The sequence below is a fragment of the Enoplosus armatus genome, chromosome 4 (assembly GCF_043641665.1).
Source record: "Enoplosus armatus isolate fEnoArm2 chromosome 4, fEnoArm2.hap1, whole genome shotgun sequence".
In the NCBI taxonomy this organism is placed as follows: Eukaryota; Metazoa; Chordata; class Actinopteri; order Centrarchiformes; family Enoplosidae; genus Enoplosus; species Enoplosus armatus.
In genome coordinates this window covers 15,478,091-15,490,992 of record NC_092183.1, presented here as the reverse complement: position 1 = coordinate 15,490,992, position 12,902 = coordinate 15,478,091, and the positions used below count along the sequence as shown (strand labels likewise).

Genomic DNA, 12,902 nt, shown 5'->3' with positions numbered 1-12,902 from the left:
ACTTGGCAAAAACATTTACAGCTTTAGAACTGTTTGAATTTTATAAAAGCTTGAATTCATCTGAAAATGGGGTACTTAATGTAGCAATTCTGTCTTTTAAGGTGCGATGACTGTGAAAGCAGACTCAAATGGATCTGTGTACTATACATGCAAGTCCCTTACCTTGGGGAGACCCACTGACTCCATGGCTCTGAGCCACTGCACTGTGTTGTCTGTGTGTCTGAAGTGCAGCCCTTTACTCTGAAAATGAAGACAGGAACACAAACATAGAAATGTAGCCACACAATTATGAAGAACTGCAGAGTACTGGTTCAAACCTTTACCACTGCAGCTGCAACAGTTGTTATGGTTGTTATGATGTGCACAGATAAAGCTGCACTAAAGCAAGCTTATCCTCAATGACCTTAAAACACAAGCAACAGCTGAGCCGGTCTGATACCTAAAGACTTCACGCTGAGTCCTAAACTTATTGTAGCATCTAATAGACTAATAAGGTTTGTTTAACTTTGTTAATGAGAAATGAAATCAAGCTCAAAGTCAAGCTAAAAATCTTGCTCAGACATTTTTGTAGTTTTCTGTACCAGCACAACCGCTGCATGTCACAGTGGGGCACTAACACTCGCCTGCCATGTTTCTCCCTTTCCTGTGTGAAACTGTTTTAAACTGTCAGGAAGTGCCTGAAAGATATGGAAGGTCTTCCTGTCTGCGATGATGGTAGCTGGTGAAAAATACAAATGTACACCAACTGGGACCTTACCTAAAGATGGAAGGAGTTTAAATGCAATACAATGAAGATGTACCTTATAGCGGGCCTGATCTCTGTCGTAGATCCTTTTCTCAGACACCATTTTGGGGGCAAAAAAATTGGAAAGTTTGCCAAGGTAGACACCATTCCTCAGTCCCTCCTCCAGTTCTGTGGTAGGGGGCAAGTCCTCCTCTAGGCAGGCCTCCATCCAACTGAGAATACACAAATATCGACCTCAGAGCAGGCAGAGGATTTTCATAAGCATCTCTATAATGTTTAACTCTTGCAACCAAACTGACCTCAGATGAAAATTTTGAGGGTGCCATTACAAATTTCTCAATAAATTACTGATTAAAGTCTAAGCAAGCACATTAATGGTGTAAAGCTAAGAAGTGGATCTCATCTCATCTTATCTCATATTATTGCTCAACTAGCTGAAGTGAATATAAACAAAAATGAGAAGAAACTACTCTCAAAAAATGTACTAGATGAGTTGAGCTTACTTTACTTTCCTAAGTAACTACATTTCCAGTTAAATCATCAGGACCATTAAAATGTTGGGCTGAAGTTGGTGACTTCTCTGTCATACTTAACAGCATGCTATGGTTACATCTGAAATATAAACAAACATCAGCCCACTCTGTTTACCCTGCCACCTGAGATCTACAGAGTACAGTGCAATTTATGAGGTGGCTGAATGCCTGCATGGAGTCAGCAAGTCAATATTGTCTTTTTCTACACCTGCTGCCTTCCTGATTCGAGCAAAAACTAAAGACTGTCAATTAAGAAAGTACAAATATAAATCATAATAAAAATGTCTTGATGTCATTCGTGTAATTTACAGTACTTATGATGACATCGTCTTTGATCCATAATATATACTCTTTGTGGGACAGTATAAATATGATTTTATATATATATATACATATATATATATATATGTATATATATATATATATATATACATATATATATATATATGTATATATATATACACATACATATATATTCACCACCTTTAAATGAATTTAAATGAATTTCTACGGGATTAACTAAAATTTAGAGCAACAAAGTAGTCTGGAGGCCAGTGTGAACTGGGCATTGTTACAGGCAGCACCCACACTGAGCCCAGCATGCTTTAGGAAGGGGGCAGTGGACAGACTGTAAAGGTTAGTGTTGTCGAGTGGACAATGCAAGGTTAAAGAGGTAAACAGTGAGCAGAGATGTTTGAAACAGGTAGAAACTGAATAGAGCATATTCAGTTTGTTGACCTTCTTTTAGACTGATGTAATCTCCCTTTGAAAGGTTCAACAGCAGCTTAAGAGCAGTCTCTGCCAGACTATTCCCAGAGATATTAGGAAAAATCCATTCCAAAGAGCTAGTGAATGATTTGTGAGCACGGTGAATCATCGTGGTCTCAGAATCTGTTACACATTATCTTACTGCCTAAAAGTGACACCATATTTACCATCATGTCTATACCTCTGTCCCGATGGCTCAACTCTTAAGAATAAAAAACAACTTAAGATTTTACCTTTTTGCTCATTTGAATTCATCCTTTGCCAAATGCAGTGTGCGGTGCTCAGTGATTTAGCTTCCCTATGTTTTGTTTACAGGTTTCATTCATACCAGCAACTCCTACCTTTCAGTCTGCAAGCAATAAAGCACCCCCCCACATGCATGCTCAGTTTGTTTAGGTTAATTAAGGCCGTGTTGATACTCAAAGGATCCATCCAGTCTGCCAAAATATGTGTCAGCACATTACGGACAACCACAACACACCATGCACTGTCAACACAAACCCAGTGGAGTGTGTTAGGCACCTTCAGGAATAAAGCATCCTCGTAACCAACTATGGCAGCTGATGCTGTAGATTATACAAGAAGAAGAACTCTGCCATATTTTAGTGCTTTATAAAATGGAAAGTACAGGTAGTGACTGAATTCTAGCTGTAAAAGTACTTCTATCTTTAAAACATAAAGGTGTTAATATTACAATTAAACATTGTAATATTAGTATTAAACTTAAATAGAGCTGCAACGATTAGTTGATTAATTGATAAGTTGTTTGTCAATTGACTTATCAATTAATTGACTTATCGGCAACTATTTTGATAAACGATTAATTGTTTAAGTCATTTTATGGTTCCTGCTTCTTAAATGTAATCATGTGCTGCCTTTCCTTTATCTTACATTATAGTATATTTAATATTTTTGTGTTTTGGACAACTGGTCGGACAAAACAAGACATTTAATGACATCATCCTAGACCAAACAATTACTCGATTAATTAAAATATTCAGCAGATTAACTGATCAAAATAATCAGTAATCTACAAAAATTGTTAGTCTATACTCAAAGAAGCAGTCATCAAATCATCAATGTCAAGTGGGCATGTTTGGGCCTGGTATCAAGCAGATGCTATTATATCAATATCAGTCAACCCTCACCCCTGCATGACTGCATGTCAGAAAACACACACACACACACACACACACACACACACACACACACACAGACACACACACACACACACACACACACACACACACACACACACACACACACACACACAGCTCAGTGACTGAGCCAACCAGGGCAAAGCAGAGATGCAGATCAAAATCCAGACAATTTCTTTAATCTTGAAGGACTGACACATGGATGGAGAGGAACAAATGCAGATGATAGATTACTGAGAAAGAAAAAATATTTTTGGCGGGAACATAGTCAAAGGAACATCCTGCATGGGTAACAGAGCTCTCATGTGAAACTTCACTTCCTGTGCTTAAAACAATGTTGGGAGAACTTGTCTCCTGAAGCAGGACAGGCAAGCACTCCTGTTTACAGCCCTCCACAGCAGGCCTTCCTGTCATTGTCCAATCCGTGACTCAAGAGGCTAAACAAAACACAGCTTTCTGGACTCTTAAATCTATCCCACCTCAACACATTATTAGTATTCTAAACTCCTTTGCTTTCAGCTACATTATTTCTGTCCACACACTGTCTTCTGAAAGCTTACGTCATGTAGCTTAGTCATGCTGGTCATGAGTTTGTGATTGTATGTGTGCCTGTGTGTGTGCAATGGGAGACATTTAGCACATGTGGTTGGGTAGGGTGTGTCAAAAAATTAGGATAATATCCTTGACTAAAAAAAATATCCTGGGGGGGATCTGTATCAAAGCAAACAAAAGGGTCCCCATCCAAAAAGGCTACAAATGTAAACCATCAACTGTTTACTCTCCGGTGAGGGTACAAAGTCTCATTCCAGAAACTACTGTGTGTGTGTGTGTGTGTGTGTGTGCTTCTGTAGGAGGGTGTGTCTATCAACTGACAACACCAATACTCTACCAAGCTCAGTTAAGGGGACTTTGAACAACAAAGCATGTGGGCACCCTACTATGTAAAGAACTCTGGTTGGGCAAATATTTTATCAATAAACCATCCGCAAATTAGCTGTTTTGCATGCACTATTACTACTATCCTGCGGTTGACCTAACATAATCTAAGGCAACTTGTTGCTCCATTGCAGTGCACTGGATAAAGGTTCCAGTTTTTAACACAAAGCAATTTGACAATTTTACATGGAGCTCAATGACTTACAGTTAACAAGGGAACTAAAAGTAACTGGACTGGGCTTTATATAGTTGATAAAGATTTCAATAAAAAAATAAAAAACTCAATAAGTTACAACAGACATTTAAGGATCACACAATGTCATGGCTTACTGGTTACTGGTAATGTTATTAGTAACACCTATGCTTTTCCTACTGTGACATGTCAAAATGTCTGTTCACTGCCAAAAACTGTATAACTGTATGTGGGTTAATTGAACAACTCATTTTTACCAATGTTGACAAAAACATAGTTGGATAATGAAAATATTTCTTCAAAGATCATAATCCAAGTGTACTGACAGAGTTGTTTCTACACGGTTGTCTTGTTTCAGAGACTGCTGACTCCAGACCCCAGAGAGTAGAACCTAATCCCATGTCTCTGTGGTTAACAGCTTCGTTAGGCGTCTGTCTTAATCCTAATCTAATTTGACACCTTTCCCAGAATAGAGGTTCTATTCCACAATTGACAAGAGTGCAGAAAAGCCAGTGGCACTGGGATGTAATAACAGGAAGCTAAATAGTGAAAGTGTGAGTATGCATGTGTGTGAGAGTGTTAAATAGTGGTCATTTTGAGGTTGAAGAGTTACGAAAGCATCTGTTCCTTAAAGTTTTTTTCAAGAAAGTGTGTCATAATCTGTGGCCCAATTCACGTGGGTGTGCTTAGTCTAGCTACCTGCCCTTGTAGACCCTTACACCCATTTTTCTTTTCTTTGACATAGGCAGACAATGTAGGCTATTCAAATAGTCTTTACTGAGCCAAAGTGCAGGTTTAGTTGTCAAACAATAACTTGATGAAATGATGAGGCTGCACACACTCATACATAAAGAGTGTTCCAACAAGAAGCATGATTGCTGAATCACCACTAGGCTACAGAATGCTACAGTAGGTTTAAGTGTCAATAATCAATCCTGGAAATCAATCTCTCTGTGACTGGATAGAGTTGTCACAAAATCAGTGTGTTAAAAGAGGCATGCTTACACTTCCTGTTCCTTCCTGTTCAGATGGATGCCCTTGTGAAGAAGACAGGAAGTGGTTTACCTTTAGCTTTGCTCAGGCACCGCACAAGAAAGAGTCTTCATCAGGTTTATATTGACTTAAAAAAAGCTTCTAGCTATTATTCTTAGGTTTTATTTGATTATTTCAGCGATCAGTGAGGTAAAGGGCACAGTGGAAAGAGAGCCACTCTTTCCACTAAGTCAGCACCTCCCCTGTCTTAATCACACATGTTCTCATGAATGCTTACAGCTCCGTGTCATCATCTCACGTGCATGCTGATTCGGCCTTTATCTGTCATTACAGCTCCACGCTACTGCAAAAATTATTTAACCACACTGCTTTGCTCCCTTATCGATCATATACCCCTCACTTTCTCTCCATGGCTTAATTAACTCCTCCCTGCTGTTTTTATATCTACATGTTCATTAAACACACAGAATTGTTCTACATAATTAAACATTAAACAAACCTAATGTCTGGCCCAAGAACACACCCAATGTAGTGGCAGAGCAAACAATTAAAGGAAAGTGCCTTTAATCAGCATGTGCCATTAAGCTCCTCTTATCTTCAAGGTCTTTGCCTTCATCGCCTCCCGCCTTCTTGTCAGGCCTCCTCCCGCCTTACCGTTTGGCCTCCTCCAGGTGACACAGGTACTCGTAGGCGATGTTCTGTCGTCTCCTCTCATCCATTTCCTCCGCTGACAGCCTCTCATCATCCTGAATGGCTGGAAAAGACAGGCAAATTCAATATAATTTTTCATTATTCAACATACTGTATTGTGCTTTCTTATTGGTCTTAATTACACATGATTACAGTTAAAGTAGGGCTGGGCAAAATCATTATCATGATAGTAACAAGTACATTTTCTGATATCGATATGTTACAATATGAAAAATGTGAACAAAACCACACAAAAAGATGTTCAAAGCATGAGCTCTGTTCTACTAGACTGACATTAAAAGTGCAGTATAGTATAAGTTTTAGGGGAACTGTACTGACACTGACACGAGCAGTATATGTACTGTACAACAGATGTATTTCTAACTTTAGTGTGAAAGTTCATCTTATACATCTTATGAAACATACATTAATACAACTGCAACCAGACCGTAAACACTGAGATAATTCTTGTTAAAGAAAAGGTTATTTTGACTGTTGGGAACTTGAGAGCCCCTCGGACACTGTACCACATCCCACGCTCTAGTGAACCCGTGAGGAAATGGCCATGTCAAAGTGGCCTTAGTGGGGTGCCAGACTGACAAGTGACTTCTGCTGAGAGTTGACCTTTACCTGAAGCTTAATGAGATCTCCTCCCCCCAATGCTTCTTACCCCGCTCTAATCCAACCAAATCTCTTTATTTCTGGCTGAGTGAAGGGACAATCTCAGAGCCGGGGGCTCAGTTTAAGAACACAGCTTTCTCCCACTGAACCAAACACCATGTCTTTGGTCTGAACATAGCGACTGACTAGCATGGTTTTTATGGTTTATCCCATCTTTATTAGGGTGTAGGCCATCAAGTAAGACTGAAATAGCCTATATACTGTATATGGATAAAAACATATCAGAGTCTGTCTATCTCCTGTGCAAGGGCTACATGAATATTACTACCTCTAATGATGCTTACTTAAACTGGTTAAACCTGTTAATTGATTAGCCTAAAAAAATCGAATTAAAATGCCCAAGAGGAGGGAAAAATATTTCTCAGTTGACGCCAGTTTAAAATAACTTTAAAAAATGGAGCCAATTCAGCTATTTACGATATTGCAATCCATCAAAGTTGTAGATTTGTAATTCTTACCTAGAATGCCGTGCTTCAATTACTCTGTGCTATAATGTCATTTGTGGCGTCTATGAATTGTTATTATTTTATTTATTGTGTTCAAAAAACAATTTTCCCCACAGGAAGATAAAAGTACATTCTATTCAATCTAGCCTCTATGGGGCTGGATTGAATCTTTTAAACCTCTCAAGCACTAAATTCTGACTATTCCTCAGCCACCTGCATAGACATCCGTTCACTAGGTCTCAATAGAGGCTTGACCTATAACAGTCACATGTGAGAAGAGACACAGGCCAAACACTTGCATATACACACACACACACACACACACAAAATGGGGTGTCCAGCCTCTTGGGTGAAATGCCCTGAACCCTCACGAGCACAGTATCCAGACATCCAATCATAGATCAGTGGCCCAGCTGTGCAGTTGACATGGATGCAAATATGTAAGAACACGGCAGAGCAACCCCAGTGCAGCCATTACACACTAACCCTACTTACTCACTCACACACTTCCTGGAAGAGCCTGTCTGCACTCTTGCACCGAGTGTTATATATATAACCCTCAGGATGAATTTGTTGCCTTTGTGTGTCACAGGATCACCAGACCTGAGTTACAGGGTCTATGATTATGACTCATGCTTTTGTTTGGCCACAGGGTTATTCTACTGAACATTTTGAAGGGGGTCCAACGGGAACTACAAATCAAGACCAACTTTGCTTTTGGTCCATTTCACTGGCAAATCCATTGAGTTATTTAAATAAATTCCAGGGAATTACTTTGCTTTGGTCCCATTACAGCACTTGCAAGTTGAATGGCATGCAAGGCCTTACTTTGGAAAAATGTAACCTGTTTCACACAAAGACAAAGCCAACAAATTAAAGACAGCTCGTTGGATTTTAGACTACTCTATCTCACGGTCTTTGCAACAAACTGCTTTTTATTTAGTTTAAACCAGTTATTTGTGCTATTTTTTCTAGAGACACACCTCAGTAGCAAAACATCTATCAACAAACACTGAAGCTAGGGTGGCCTGTATGCAGAGCAAGACAGAGTTGGTCAATGAAATACAATGGGCCAAGTCAAAGACAAAAAAGATTGCATTGATGACATAATTGATTGGTGTTATCTCTCAAAGTTGTACTTTGCCCACAGAGACAAGATACATACAGTAAACTCTGACTTGGGGAAAGTATTTTGCAGACTTTAGGTGTGTTTTTTGTTGTTGTTTTTTTATCAGTTGGCTCAGTTACAATCTTGACATACTCATGGAGTCAGTTCTAGGTTTCTCACCAGCAGCAAAATCAAAAGTTAATGGTTAACCTATGAGAAAATGCCTTATGTGTAGACAGGCTGATATGCTTGCTAGCACCATTAAATAAATAGATAAAAAATCACTGTGGGGCGGTTGGGGGTAATTTGAAGGAAAAGTAGAAATCAAAATGAGTTAAATTTGTGGTGTGCAGCTCCCTTACCCCAACATCTAGAGTATAGCCTGGGCCCTGAACTTACCAAGTGTACAGCTTTAATTTAACAACCAGGATGTGAATTAAAAACCTGTCATTGACAGTTTGTTCACTCTCGTTCTCCTCAGACCATACTTCATTTATTTTTTTGCCATATTGTCAGGGATTGCCACACCTACTGAAGGTGTAGTGGAGCCTGGTGTTGCTGAACCACCTGCTGCTCATCAAACATCCCTGTGATGGCACCTTACGTCAGCTTGTAACGTTACTCATCCTCTGTCCCTCATAACCAAGCAAAGACAGCAGTTAACGCTGTGATAGCTTAAAACCTGTTAGAAAACGTGTTACTTACTCCCATAGCGTGGCTTTTGTAAAGTTGCGGTTTCTTCATGGTACATCTTGCGTCGTTTCCTCCACTTGTGAACTCGTCTGAACTGGAAATAACTTCAGCCTACAAGCTAGCCGCCAGCCAGCAATATGCCGCGCCTCTCAGGATATATTGATATGAATAAAATAACTGGTGTAGCTAACTGGTGAAAAAATTTCGAAAATGGGGCACAACGGTCTTCAAAAGTTTCATGAAAGCGCCAACTGTCACTTGCGGCAGACAATCCCCATGGTGTGCGCTGCTTTGGCGTGACTCCTGAACAAAGTGTTGGTGATATCTTGCCCCCGCAACGCTCTGAAGTGAAATGATTGACGGGACTGGAGATGGAGATTTAGCACCTTGCGCCACCTGCTGGTCAAAAGGTGGCACATGCTGCACATGCTGCATTCACTGCCACTGGGGAAAATGGTAAATGGTAAAAATGGTAAACCTTTACATTACTGTATTCATACCTTGTGGCTGTGCTGTAACTTTATTCTTCTGTATAAATCTTATTTACATGTGTTTCTTTTATATCTTGTCTTAATGCCCTTTTATGTCTTATGTAAAGCCCTTTGAGTTGGCATGTTCTTGAAAGGTGCCATGTAGATAAGCTTGCCTTGCCTTATAAACCTCACCTCAGCATGTCCTTTTTTTGTCTCCAAAAACCCCTGAAATAAAATACTACCAGTTACATATAGGTCATTTGTTTCAAGAATAACGGCAAAGATAGTGGCCAAAAACACAGAAAACATTTCGAAAAATATATCATGAACTGAGAATAGCCCCACATGTTCTTATGCTAAAGGCCACCTAAATTTTTTTTTTTAAATAAATGACATTTACATCAACATATTCTACAAATACTGGAATCAAGTGAGTTTAAAAATCCGCATCAATGAACCTACAGTGTTAAAATCATTTTTTAGTCAGTTAATAATTACAATACCTATATCCATCCACTAGGTGGCAGCATTAGTTTGAGATTATGAATGGAACATTCACCATGGTGGACCATAGCCATAGTCATAGGGAACACAGCCACATACGTTGTATGTGTTTCTAATATTTTGTCTAGCTCATTTATGTTCAGGTATACTAAAAATTTGAGAATAGACAGTATTGTACATCACAATTCAACAGCACCATAAACTACAGCCTCCACAATGACCATAAAGTTCTCTATAACATTATAACCTTCATAAAGACAGGATTTATTGCAGGGCTATTTTATATTACATTGTTTTATATTACACTTTTCATTACACTGCAATAGTGTTAGTTAGGTGCCTAATAAACTGACAACTAAGTTTATTTTGTATGTTTGTATGTAAGTACCCAAATAACACATGCAAATAAGCTAATTGAACAAAAGGAAATGTTTACAATGCAGGTCTGTGTTTGCATCATGTCTCCCCAAGATTGTGTGTTTGTTAGACATTAATGCAAAATTAGGACTCAGTCTTGGTGCAAATGTCTATAGGTAAGTGTAATAATGTAATATATCAAGAGCATGGACATTCATTTTATTAGGGGTGAGATAAGGGTTGTAAAATAAAAGCACAGCATAATTTGCTAGAGAACATAGCTTTTATTGTATATATGTTCAAAAGCCACACGGTCTGCAATCCCTGCCTTTCCAGTTTCTAACATTATTCACAGGGCATCATTTGGCAAATATTTCTTCACATATTTTCACACTTATGGACCTCTGAACATACAGCACAGTCATCCTTTGACCGGCAGGCCCTTCACAATAATATACACAACTTTATTCTCCACATACATTTGATTACCTCCATAAAATGGATGAACAGAAGTTACAAGAGTGATACATTCACATTTTTCCTCAACAAAAATCAGAATATTGCCATAATTTTCTGCCAGAAGAATTTACAGTAAGAACACAAAGTTGAGCACAAAAGAACAGAAGTTTTCTTACATACATGCAAGTTTGTACACACACACACACACACATACACACACACACAGAGTAGCAGGTGAATAGGGGCTTAAAGCCAAGGACACACAGAGATGTACACCAGAGATACAGTAGATGGAGTTACCGCTTCGACAAAGCAGGAGACACGTGAGTCGATCAAGGAGCTTTTACACATATAACCCAGAAGTCCACCAATATCAGCTTTGATATGTACATTATTTACACTCATGCATCCATACGCAGGCCCACACACACATACAGTACTCGCTCTTATACACACACACGCACGCACACACATAAATACAGTACATATAAGCAATACTTCAAATACCTCAAACATAACAGGTAATATAATTTCTCTCCAATATAACACAACAGGTAGATCTGCCACTAATTAAGGTTTTAACACATCCAGAACCATACAGTTCAATCCTTCTGTTGTTCTATCCACTGACAACAGTCAGCAGCGTTGGACTGACTTTTTATATCAGTGCATTTATTCAGAATCTGTATGCCATACTTTTCTTTCAAAAATATTGAATTATATGATCAAAAAATAACTGTTGCGCAATAGCAGCACACTTCATCATGTATTTCCAACTGATTTTACAAAATCTGAGAAAAAGTTGGGTCCATGGAAACAAATGCACACGTACAGTACCACTTTGGAAGCCTGTGTTTTTTCTTTTTTCTTGAGTAGCCTTGACAGAGACAACTGCAGTGCAAGGGCAAACTACCTCTACGCTGCAATCACAGATACCACAAATACAGAGAAAAGCAGGAGGACGCAGGCTGTTAGCCACAGAAAATACAATCCACAGGCACAAATTAAACAAGACTGAGAACAACTGAATTGTTATGTTATAAATAGCTGAAAATGTCCATTTTAATTTTTAGAGGTATTTTAACATTTTGACAATAGCAACATGATCTCATTATCTTTATGCATTGATGTTGAAAGACGAGAAACATAATAATAATACTATTATAAGGTAGGTTATATTTTCAAGTGTGGGATTATGGCAAAATTTGATTTTAGATAAAAATCTTGGTAAATCACAACAAATGACAGAGCGCAAATGTATCACCCAGTTTGATTTTTCCCAGATGATTTAAGATACAAACTCAAAAAAACCAAAAGGTTTCCTTAGGAGACATTTTCATCAAGGGTGACACCAATTAGCTCTCATAAAGAGGTGGTTGTTATTTACATTATTACTTTGTAGTCATGCACGGTAACTTACACAATTTCATCATATTATGATTCATTGTTGCCTGTAGTAACAATTTGATGTTCGGGAGGAGGTGGCGTATCTCACAAAAATAAAAGTTTTATCAAAATAGGGATGTTTAACAAAAGATATGAGGTTTAGACCCTAATACTGTATTGGCCACATATGTCACATATATACACAAAAATGCCATGATATCTTTTATCTATTTAATCTGTTGCTGTCTGTCTGTTCCATATAACCTTTGGACACCACATGACTATGGGCAGACTGCTCCAGTTAAGGAGAGGCACATTTAAAAAAGGCCATTCAGTATTTTTAAAAGGAAGCAGAATGACATTTCATTATAAACATCACTGCCACAAGCAAGATCCAACACAAAGCTAAATCAGAGGGAGAGCTCATCAGAGAGCCTTTGAACAATAACACAACTCATGGAACTAGGGACTTGGAGTAACAACATTTGGATAAAATGAATAATTCATCATTCCAACTTCCACAAGAACACAGCAGAAAATAAAATTAGCAGCCTCAGATTCAACATACCATAAAATTACTTGTACAAGAAAATACAGTTTTTCAATATGGCCTTTTTGATTCTTGGTTTGGTAGGTAATGCAAAGGGCTTGGTGTCCTACGTGAATTATCTACTTTGAAAAGGTTGCAGATGTCTGAGCAAATGTCATGTTGAGCAAAATACAGTATTGTGTGTACAGGACGGTGCAAGTGTAGAGTGGGGGAAAAGTGCAGATATATCT

At 38.5% G+C, this 12,902-nt stretch overlaps 1 protein-coding gene across 2 annotated transcripts in view; it reads right to left on the bottom strand.

The window, feature by feature from the left end:
- iqgap2 (IQ motif containing GTPase activating protein 2) overlaps nt 1–9,096 on the bottom strand; it is a 33,488-nt gene extending 24,392 nt beyond the window's left edge. For both annotated transcript variants that reach the window (XM_070905141.1, XM_070905140.1), the window contains exons 1-4: nt 8,956–9,096; nt 5,980–6,079; nt 801–957; nt 163–240 (exon numbers count right to left, since the gene is read on the bottom strand). In XM_070905141.1, the coding sequence (XP_070761242.1) occupies nt 163–240; nt 801–957; nt 5,980–6,079; nt 8,956–9,001 (381 nt within the window). In that variant the 5' untranslated portion in view covers nt 9,002–9,096. The remainder of the gene's footprint in view (nt 1–162; nt 241–800; nt 958–5,979; nt 6,080–8,955) is intronic.
- Between the last annotated feature and the right edge of the window lie 3,806 nt (nt 9,097–12,902).